The sequence below is a fragment of the Protopterus annectens genome, chromosome 9.part0 (genome assembly GCF_019279795.1).
Source record: "Protopterus annectens isolate FY-2018-M chromosome 9.part0, PAN1.0, whole genome shotgun sequence".
NCBI lineage: Eukaryota > Metazoa > Chordata > Ceratodontiformes > Protopteridae > Protopterus > Protopterus annectens.
The window spans coordinates 1136910407-1136922906 of record NC_056743.1 but is presented as its reverse complement, the minus strand read 5'-3'; the positions used below and the strand labels follow the sequence as shown (position 1 = coordinate 1136922906).

The 12500-nt window shown below is 35.9% G+C and overlaps 1 protein-coding gene across 1 annotated transcript in view; it reads left to right on the top strand.

The window, feature by feature from the left end:
- The window catches only part of TMEM132A (transmembrane protein 132A), a 520664-nt gene that overhangs the window by 401630 nt on the left and 106534 nt on the right, over window positions 1-12500 (top strand). The window contains exons 11-12 of the mRNA XM_044082204.1: window positions 6914-7649; window positions 8623-8723. Of these exons, the coding sequence (XP_043938139.1) occupies window positions 6914-7649; window positions 8623-8723 (837 nt within the window). The remainder of the gene's footprint in view (window positions 1-6913; window positions 7650-8622; window positions 8724-12500) is intronic.

The window sequence follows — 12500 nt, the reverse complement described above, 5'->3', positions numbered from 1 at the left end:
GCCAGATACGGGAGTTGTGAAAACTGCCAGGACTGTCAGTGCACGCATTCAGGATAATCCCCTGGTCATTGCACAGGACCTGGCAGATGATGGAGTGGTACCTGTTTTGGTTAATGTAGATTGTACCCTGCTCACCAGGTGGTGCCTTGATGTGTACATATGTGCAGTCTATGGCACCCAGTACTTCAGGGTACTGTGCTACATGGTAGAAATGTTGCATAAATCTGGCCCTCACCTCATGAGAAAGGGGAAAAGATATGTGCTCACTGAAATATGGATGCATATTATCCAAGAATGTGTTGAGCATCCTGGATGTAGACGCCTATGACACCCCCATCATGTCCTCAGTTGGTGTTTGCCATACCTTTGTATCCACTGGGATGGGTTTCTGTCTGTACCTCTGGCTCTGAGTTGAGGGCAGCAGAGCTCAGTGGATTCTTGTAATATGTCCATGTCCACCCTGTAGCACTCTACAATCTCCAGCTCAAGTAGCTCCTGGAAGTTTACGTTGGGCCTGAACACTCTTTACCTCGGCCTAGTCTTATTGTCAGCAGCACTGACTTCACCATCTAGCACATACAGATGTAGCATAGTTGCAGCAGTCCCTGGCATTATTTCAGTTAAAATCCTCAAGCCTCTACTCCAATGGTCCAATGTATTGAGGGAAAATCAGAATGTAGGGTGAATGCATACTTTATACAGTTCAGCTGTAGGTCCACCATGTGGGATTGGCTACTTATGATGCAGTTCACCTGCCACAGTTGTATGGACCTGATGCAAGGTCTTACAGTATATTTGTGAAAATTACATTCTATATATATATATATATTTTTTTTTTTTTTTTTTTTTTTTCCTGTTAAGCTTGTTTGCACAATGCGGCACATAGCTCAAACATGTGGAAATTATTAAAAAATAGTATTAATTTTACATATTCACTTCCTCTTTCAGACACCCACAATGACAATGTACTTTTTGCACATATATCTATGTTATCTAATATTTTGAGGGGAGATATGTCCATATTTGTAGACTTTTACATTCTCTTCTGCCCATGCAGACTCCTGTATGCAGAACAATTCTTCGTACACTACAGACACTGACACGGAGTCTACACATATGCCTTTTGGCTTGTTGGATTGCTCCATATGGCTAATTTGCATAAGATTTACCTGCTTATGTTAAAATTTGCATTGTATGGAAGTTTCCCTGTTTGCACGTGCTTGTGCACTGCTAAGTGACATTTACTGAATCTAAAAAATTTCACAATCATATTCGCATCACGGCTCGATGCATATATAAAAAAAACATGTAAGCTTTACTGAATTCCCACAACTAGAAATTAAGCTACAAGACTAAGTTCCCAGGATAAACTAAAAATACATACATATTTTTTTTTTGTTAAAACATAGAAAAAAAGCAAAAACTATAGAGAATTATCACCACACAGGTCACTGTAAGTGCACCTTAAACATTTAGGCAGAATTGAAATAAAAATCTTTTTTCTCTTTTCTTTTGCCAAGACATATCAGCATATATATATTTTTGGAATATGTTTTGTAATTACTACAAACTGCATTACAAATGTCTGTTAAAGAATGCTATAGTCATAATTTAATGTATAATACTATGCATGAATTTGTGCAGACATTTGTGTCATGTTTGTTCCGGCTTTTACAGGTTCTACAGAAGTTGGTCCACTACAAAACTTCACAGGACTAAAATCAAGAGGTAAAGTGGCTAACAATTGTAGTAACATATCAGTGCCATGATCCAATAAGATTGGGCTAATGTCTGCAACAATGCAGGGAGGATGGTCACCCAATTCCTTCCAGACATCCATATTTACAGAGGCCTTTATATTGTACATACTGAGCATGTAGCCTCACCAGGGCATGATGAACATATGCTACCAGAGAGTCATTCATGGGCTATACCTGTGTCCCCATTGCTCATGATATCAAAAATGAACAATGGCTGTGTGGAACAGATACCCACCAAATGGGATAGATGGAGGGGCAGTTAGGCACTGCCATGATTCCAGCAGATCCCTGACATGTCTACAAAATGTGGCATTTTCCAGCAAATGTACAGTTCAGTAATCCAGGTGCAGTTAGCTGCTACCCAAAGTATTGTGCATATGGTCAGTGCGCTCTGCGGATTTTGATATGATGTGCAACAAATGCACAGTGGCATGTAGTATGGGGACAGGGAATAGATATCACTGCTGAGGTCATTGGTGCCAAAAGTTGTCAATGCTCCCATAAAACAAATTGCAATCTCTATCCATTCAGCCTCATAAGGTCCTGCATTCCATGTCCATGAGGGAATCTGGATGCTGGGATATTGGCTATGGACCATCCCAGATTTTGAATACACAGATGTCTGAAGAGCTAGTATCATTGTCATCTTTAGTGTTAACAGCCAGTGATCTACAATTATGGGAATCATTCAGGTTGAAGCAGTAGCACCATTCTCATTCATTACCGAGGATGCCACTTCAGGCCACATGAGTAAGCTCAGATAGCTCTACTCCTTCCCTGTTACTTTTGAGCACAGACACTGCCATACCAGGTCATGGGTGAGGATACCGCCATAGGCTTTGATGCCTAACAGGATCAGCATACACATTACACTTATTAGTAAAGAGAACTATTGGGCTTCCACATTTCAGTCCCTTCCAGTCCCTTCCATGCCACATACTGTATCAACTAAACTACTAAACCTCTGCGTCAGACATTACCCACCAGAGTGGGTGATGCTAGTGGTGTGACTAACTGCTGTGGCAAACTGCTGTCAGGCATGAGGCTTATACGTTGGGTCATTAGATTTCCGTAGCAGGTGCTACCTATAATACCGCTGCATAACAAAAAAAAAAATATATATATATATATATGTATTGGTCTTGTACTGCAGTCTGCTGAAACCAGTGTCTGAAGAGGTGGAAAATGATAGTGTAATGAGCACTGACACATATTGTGATACCACATAGTATGCAATGATGGTCAGCAATTATAATACGTTGTTCAGGCAAGTAATGAAATAGACTTCAAAGTGACCATGAGTAAACATACCGTGCATGTGACCTCCTATTTCAGAAATGGTATGTACTACCGCGTGCATTGTATAACACCTAACAGCTGATGGAATGGAAGCATTTCCAAATGATACACAAGATATAACATTGAGCAGATGAGTCCTTGATGAAAATGTGTGTGCAGTGGATACCCTCAGGACCACAAGGAAATGGGCTGCATCATAAAATGCCTGATTAGCAGTGATTCTTTTCTCTGTTCACTTTGGAAACCATGCGTGCTCGTCTGCACAAATATAGTAATTGATATAGATATAGATATATAAACTGGGGATTTGTGCAACTAAGCAGATGATCAACAGATGTGTGAGAATGCACATTTCTTGGAGTTGGAGAATATGTTTCCTCAATTTTGTGCAGTCTTGCAGTTTGTATATTTAATTAGCAGGGGGTGTGAGCAATGCAAGAACGTTAGCTCTCAACAAAAAACAACTTTTTATTGTTTTGTTTTGTTTCATTTTAATTTTGCATGTTTTGAGGTTAGCACTGGGCACCTGCATGCTATTGTGTCAACATTTGCATTGTTGACACTTTGTCTTCAAAGTGAATTATATGGACATTTGGGTGCTTTCATCAATTGGAGGAAAACCATATACGTTGTCATTCAACTTATCACTTTGTCTAATTAAAAGTCATTGAAAAATATCTAATTACTTTTTAACTAATGATATTCTTCAGTATGTTTTACCTGTAATAAGAACAGTTTATGATCAGTCGTATGTGCATTATAAAAGATACGTAAGTAATATTTCAGTTTGCATTATTACATTGTGCTGAATTGTGCTAGCGGATGGTACACTTCAAGTGTTTTTTTCCCCTTTTCTCCAATTTATTGCAAATGTGGAGTTGGTATATATTAGTCAATAAGTGTGTATGGGAGGTACTACCTCTCTCTTTCTTTCTCTCTCTCTTTCTCTCTGTCTCCCTCTGTCTCTCTTTATATATATATATATATATATATATATATATATATATATATATATATATATAGCTTTCTTTCTCTCTGTCTCTCGCTGTCTCTCTCCCTCTCTCTCTCTTTATAGATATAAACATACACACATATATATATATATATATATATATATATATATATATATGTGTGTGTGTGTGTGTGTGTGTGTGTGTGTGTGTGTCTGTGCATGTATGTGTGTGTGAGTGTATATATATATATATATATATATATATATATATATATATATACACATATATATGGGTCTTCTTCATTTGACTGAAATTCATTTGACTGAGACCAAAACACTGAAAGTTCAAAAGACTGAAAACTCATTTGACTGAATCTCATAACACTGACACATTAAAGTAAAAGGTATATGCCCTTTCCCCAACTGTAGTGCAATCCTGGAGTCAATATATATAGTTAGGAGGAGAGTGGGGGGCACAGCCCCCACATTAGGGGTGTGGGGGCTTCACCCCCCACATACTTTATACATTTTAAACCATACACATGGAAATTTATAACTGCAATGAATAACTCTTTGCAGAAAACAATATTTACCTAAACTATGCCCCACACACCCCCTAACTATATATACTAACTCCAGGGTCACACATAATGGGGAAAAGGGCATATACCTTTTATTTTAATGTGTCAGTGTTATGAGTTTCAATCAAATGAGTTTTCAGTCTTTTGAACTTTCAGTGTTTCGGTCAGTCAAATGAATTTCAGTAAAATGAAATTTAGGTCATATGAAGTAGACCTATATATATAAATATATATATATATATATATATATATATATATATATATATATATATATATATATATATATATATATATATATTTATATACATATACAAATATGTATACATGTCTATGTCATAAGATAGAAAGTTCAAAAGCCTGAAAACCAAAATATATAAATCTCAAAATATCAAAAACATTTTTAATGCCGGGGTGGTCAAGCACTCTGCCACCCACATCACTTGCTAATTATATATACAAACTACTGAGATTGCACAATACTGGGAGAAAGGTCAAATTCCCATTTTCATATAGATAGATATATATTTTTTTGAGTTTTACTGGTTTAAATGGATTCATATAAGTTGTGGTTGATAAGATGAGTTTCAATAATCTGGGCTTTAGATGAAATGATAAATATATATATATATATATATATATATATATATATATATATATATATATATATAAGTCTTTTGTTGAGTCTTTCGGCTTTTCCCGGTTAGGGGTCGCCACAGCAGAACTCCGGTCCGCTACTGATTGGTAGTTGAATTTTATGTGCCGAGTTACCAGCCCTGATGCACAACCTTCAATGAAGTTACGCACATTCACGCATGTCTCCACGCAGAAGACGCTCTAGCTGAGAATCGAACTGGACAGCATCTTACCGTGAGGCGACAACACTACCGCAGCACCACCACTGGGTATATATATATATATATATATATATATATATATATATATACATATATATATATATATATATATATATATATATATATATATATATAGATATATATATATATATATATATATACATATATATATATATATTTCTATATTTACACACATCCAAAACCAAGTAGCAGATATTGCACCAAAATCCAAACAATAAAAAATCCAAAGGTGCAAAATGAGAGAACCAGGATCAGTTTACCATCCACAAACGACTTTATTGAATGTACACGCACGTAGAAGCGATAAAAACATTAACGCCTTACAAATTAAACACAGCGTTTTTGTCTTATTATGTAGACTTCCTCAGATAAAACACAGTATCAAAAAAGACCTGTATTTAAACTTAATCAATTAATTAATTAACCAATGAATGAACAGATTAATTTGAATGTTTTAAAGGCACACAAACATATATATTATCAGGAAGAGAAACATTACCTTTAAAATACGTATTCAGTTTCGCTTTGCTTTAAAAATGTTAGAAAATAAAATGCCTTTTAATAAATAAAGATCGTGAAATACATAGAAATAAATAGTTTAATATATAAATATGATAAAAATCCTTTTGTTAAAAGCAAATAAAATGGGAGAATGTTTTTAAAAAAAAGCTTCAATTTAAATAAAGTGCTTTGTGCATGAACCATCTTCTGTACCAACATATATAATACAATACAATATAGTGCCATCTGCTAGCCAAATTTATGTGTATTTTTACCCCTGTTGTCTGAAGTTTTTCAGAGTTTAGCTGCTCTTAATTTTAATAGTGGTTTGATAGATATAAAATCATTCAAACCAGGGGCATGGTCCGCCTGTAGCGTTACTTGCCACCACAGTTCTCTAAATTCTAATGTGTCTTCCCATACACCGCCCCTAATATTAAATTTAATGTTTTCCAATACTAAAAAAACATATGTAGCACTTTTACATTCCTTAGTGTGTTTAAATAGTGCATTGGTTTCTTTCTCTGTTGCTGTTTCATAAACATGTTCATATATTCTCTTTTTAGTTTCTTTCAGATTTCCCCACATAAAAAGAGTCACATATTTTACAGATGGCTAAATAAATAATCCCTTTGGTTTCGCAGTTATAGTATTCCGTGTTATATATCCATCTATTCCTACTTTTCAAACAATGTTTTTCCACATTCAAAATGTATTTACATTGATTACATCGGCCACATTTGTAGGTACCCATTTTCTTTTTATTTGTCGTATTTCCAGACCTATTTTCTAAAATACTCTTAATGTTATTAGAATTTTTATAAATAATCTTGTGTGAAATATCCCTGAGATTTTCTAAATCTGTAATGGAAACAAATCTTTGCCACTCTCTCAGGACTATCTGTTTTACAAAATTGTTTACGCTATTGTATTCCAATATTAAAGCTTGCTCATATTTTTTACCTTGTTCGTCTTGGCTTATTACATCCACAAGCCAACCCCACAGGTACTGTACACGCTCACAATGTTAAAGAAATTAAGGAATGGCTACAAGTTAAATATTCATTCAAAACCAAAATGAACTTTGACAAACAATATGCGACTGGTGGTTCCTATCGATCTAAACTGGATGATTTGTACAAAATGATGTACAAATATAGAACATACATGATAGAAAATGAATATTTGAATGAATGTATTCTAAGGGAAATTGTGCCCAAGGGACTTCGGGTGTACAAATTTCCCAACAATGTACAGTATGACTCTGACTTTTATAAAGAGCTTGTCGAAATATTTAATAAGTGTGGCTTAGACATGTTGCGATTAATGATTAAAGAAAATGTTAGATGTCAGGAATTATTACAAAAAGAAATTGATCAAATAGATCAGCAAATAAAATCAGATTTAATATTTAGCATTGAGGAAAAAAACGCTAAATATTTTGGTCTAAGGGAGGATATTGACAAAAAATGTAATGAACTGGTTAATAGAAAAATGAATAAAATGGAAAGGGATATAAGGGACTATGATAGTAAAACTTGTTATCCAAAACCTAGATTTCAATACAATAAATACAATGGATATAACAAAGTAACATCCTTTGATGTAAATGAAAATAATAGGAATGATAACATTGGTTGCGATAATTGTCAGGATTATGAGAGAGAATACCCGCCTCTACGTAGGTCTGAGAGACTGAATAACAAAAAGGGTCAACAGGATACAAATTTTCAGATGAGAGGAGGGAGAAGGGGGAGGGGGAGGTATTAAGAGAGTACCACCCAACCCACCCCTCTGTAAGTGAAATTCCGACTAATGGAAATAAAAATGTATATAATAATTTTACTATATACAACTTTAGTAACACAATACTTAAGAAGGAACACTTCTCATTACTTTCTAAAGGTTTTAAATTTATTCCCTACAAAAAAGGAGATATTACTAAAAGCCTGTTGGATATTAAGATGTTTTTAAGAAAAGTAAATTTAAACATTTTATTACCTAAAGACCAGGATACAGCCAAGAGTGAATTTAAATGAAAAAGCACCTTTAACCCCCCCCTTTACACCCCCAATTGAGAAACTTAGAAAGAGTTTTGGAGTTAGAAATAAGGAAACAACAGGATAACATGTTTTTTAAGGGAAATCTCAATATGAAGGAGAAAGAAATATTGTACGAATTGAAAGGGGACAAAAACCTAAGGGTTATGAAACTAAATAAGGGGGGAGGGATGGTATTAATGGAAACTATATTATATGAAAGTAAAACGCATTCTATACTATGGGACAATACAATATATTCTAACATCTCAATAAATGAGATTAATATTGCATATAATAAAATAGACCTTAGTTTAAAAGAAATATTTTATGAAGGACTAATAGACAACAATACTTTTTCGTATTTAAAGGTTGAGAAACCCAAAGTCCCTGCTATTTTTGGGATACCTAAAATTCACAAATGTGAATGGGATCCACGTTTTAGACCAATTGTGTCAGCAGAAGGGTCTAAAACATATGGCTTGGCCAAATATGTTGATCAAAATCTCAAAAGTCTTTGGCTAAACAAAAATACAGTTTTAAGAGACTTCTGGGATTTTCTAAGGGAAGTAACAGATGATTTGTATCATGATAACCTTCTGTTTATAACCACAGGCATCATTGATTTATTTTCTTCCATACCATATAAGGAAGGGATGGAATTGTTGGAAGAAATAGTTTATGAAGATACAAAATTAACGCAAAATGAAAAATTAGTTTGTTTATGGTTAATGGAATTAATTTAAAAAAATAATTTTATATATTTCAACGGAGAATTTTCCAAACAGATACAAGGGGTAGCGATGGGAGCCGCTTGTGCTCCCACCTACGCCAACTTGATACTTATTAAATGGGAGGAAAAATATATTTTCAATTCAGATTTTAAGGATGGTTGGACAAAATACCGAAGATTCCTGGACGACATAGTAATTTTTTGGACCGCAGGTAGAGACAGATTTGATGAATTTATGGCTTATATCAATAATACAACTAAATTTTTGAAGTTTACCTACAACATATCTGAAAACAATTTGTATTATTTAGATATTGAAATATACAAAGCAGGGACACATTTTGAAAGTAGAATATATAGAAAGCCGACTTTTTGTAACTCCTACCTACATTATGAAAGTGCATACCCTTCACATTGCAACAAAAATATTGTCAAAGGACAATTTGTGAGGGGAAGCAGGATGACTAGTGCAGAAAATGATTTTTTTAACGAATGTGGGTTACTTCAAAAAATGTTTGTAGAGAGAGGGTACCCATTGAATTATATAACATGCATAAGAGAAGACGTGGTCAAAGGGACACCAAATAAGTTTAAACCAATTAAGAATAGTAGAGAAAATGTGGATGTAATAAGCCAAGACGAACAAGGTAAAAAGTATGAACAAGCTTTAATATTGGAATACAATGGCGTAAACAATTTTGTAAAACAGAAATTCCTGAGAGAGTGGCAAAGATTTGTTTCCATTACAGATTTAGAAAATCTCAGGGATATTTCACACAAGATTATTTATAAAAATTCTAATAACATTAAGAGTATTTTAGAAAATAGGTCTGGAAATACGACAAGTAAAAAGAAAATGGGTACCTACAAATGTGGCTGATGTAATCAATGTAAATACATTTTGAATGTGGAAAAACATTATTTGAAAAGTAGGAATAGATGAATATATAACACGGAATACTATAACTGCGAAACCAAAGGGATTATTTATTTAGCCATCTGTAAAATATGTGACTCTTTTTATGTGGGGAAATCTGAAAGGAAGCTAAAAAAGAGAATATATGAACATGTTTATGAAATAGCAACAGAGAAAGAAACCAATGCACTATTTAAACACACTAAGGAATGTGAAAGTGCTACATATGGCTTTTTAGTATTGGAAAACATTAAATTTAATATTAGGGGCAGTCCATGGGAAGATACATTAGAATTTAGAGAACTGTGGTGGCAAGTAACACTACAGGCGGACCATGCCCCTGGTTTGAATGATTTTATATCTATCAGACCACTATTAAAATTAAGAGCAGCTAAACTCCGAAGAACTTCAGACAACAGGAGTAAAAATACACATAAAATTGGCTAGCAGATGGTGCTATATTGTATTGTATTATATATGTTGGTACAGAAGATGGTTCATGCACAAAGCACTTTATTTAAATTGAAGCTTTTTTAAAAAACATTCTCCCATTTTATTTGCTTTTAACAAAATGATTTTTATCATATTTATATACTAAACTATTTATTTCTATGTATTTCACGATCTTTATTTATTAAAAGGCATTTTATTTTCTAATATTTTCTAACATTTTTAAAGCAAAGCAAAACAGAATACTTATTTTAAAGGTAATGTTTCTCTTCCTGACAATATATATGTTTGTGTGCCTTTAAAACATTTAAATGAATCTGTTCATTCATTGGTTAATTAATTAATTGATTAAGTTTAAACACAAGTCTTTTTTGATACTGTGTTTTATCTGAGGAAGTCTACATAATAAGACAAAAACGCTCCCCGGGATTCATGAAGCTCGGCGCAAGGCCGGCGTAAGGCCTGCGCCGGCGGTGCAGTGAATAGCCGGCGTAGTAGCACCATATGCATAGTAATGAGTGTGCACCGCAACCACAGACACGTGCGTAGGGTACGTGAGCGAGCCCAAGTAGGATGCGTCTGGAGGCGTGGTTACGCCAGCAGGCGAAGAGCAACCTAAAGTGCTGACTGCCATAGTCCGCCCAAAATAGAAATGGCACCAGCCATGGCCCGTGCAGAATGAAATGCATGCAGAGTATGCAACAAAGTACCGTCCCAACTAAACAGAGAAGCAAATAAAACCCACGCAGCCCGAAGTGTACCTGTCCAAGGAACAAAGGATACGCGTAATACCGTGTCCGTCCCGCAATGTACTGTGAGTGTGCATACCCAGAGAAGGTGTACCGCAGCATGCCAGCGCGCCGTCCCAACATAGGAGTAGCGACCAAGGTTACCACCTGTCCCACTTTGCGAGGGGCAGTCCCTCTATGGGCAGTTGTGTCCCGATTAAAAATATTACAAACGGCAAATGTGCTAAGATTGTAGGACAAAATGATATCCCGTATTTAATGTAATGGTTGCATGAAATGGTTATTTCCGTAACTGAAATACCTAAATGTCACAAGAAACAGAATAAGCAACACAACTGCTACAACAATAAGCTTTTATTTAGGCAAACAAGTGAAGTTCGATGCTACATAGTGAACGTGGGTATGTGTCAGCCTGTAAAATCTGATGTGAGTCCCGAAAATGTCCCACCTTGGCCACTGGAAAAGGTGGCAACCCCAGTAGCGACATGGGCATGTTCACCAGGGTTACCAGCTGTCCCACTTTGCTATGTACAGTCCCTCATTGGACAGTTGTGTCCCGCCAAAAATCGAAAAAATGGCAAATGACCCGAGATTACCTGCCAAAACTATGCCCACAATATACCTGTAATAGTAGCATAAAACATATATTTTGTATATGAAACACACACATGGCATAAGAAACTGAATAAGGAACCCAAATGCTAACAGAATAAGCGTATATTATGGCAAACAAGTGAAGTTCTGTCAACTCCACTTGCTGTGGGTATGTGTTGTCCTGCAAAATCCGATGTTTCCACAAAAGATGTCCCACTATGGGCATTGGAAAAGGTGTTAACCATAATGGACACAAGCAGTAGTGAGAGTACAGAGCCGGGTAGCTGTGTCGACATAACAGGAAGGAACCAAGATACCTCAAACACAGGCAAACATGTGCATAGCAACATGTCCCACACCCAGCAACGTGTTTGTCGCATACACAGGACGGCGTATGTCTAAGTGTAATATCCAGAAGCAGAACCCATGCATGCAGATGTAATATACAATAGCCCCATTGTAGCATGTAAGTCCCACCCATGTACGCCTGTGCACCCAAACCAGCTAGCATCCTTGTGCAGCTACACACCTACACACAATGGGCATACCTGAAATGTGGTAGGAAGTATTGTGTTAGGCAGTGCCACGCGGGCAAATATGTACCCCACATGTCACCAACCCACCTCAGGTACAGATATGGAAATGGCTGCATGTGAATGTGTTTGCAGAATGTGTACATCCCGCATGTGGTATGTACCCGTCCAAACCATATAGGTTTGCACACGCCACGGTGCACATAACTGTACACATGTGCACAAGTCGGGTTGTGGAACCACCGCATCGATGATTAGCTATGCAGAGAAGTCAAACACATATAGCGGAACATGTGCCTACCAAACAGGACGTCCTAACAGGGTGCCACAGGCACAGAAGGGGAAGGTGGGACATCACATGTGGAGAGTAGTGTTGCCGGACGGCCAAATACACACGGTCAAGGTAAAGGACGGAACAACATGCATATGGCCGGATGGATGTTGTTAGAAAAATATATATAGAAACATATATGAAGTGCCAGTTTAGAAGCAAAATACTATATCATGCATTGAATTGT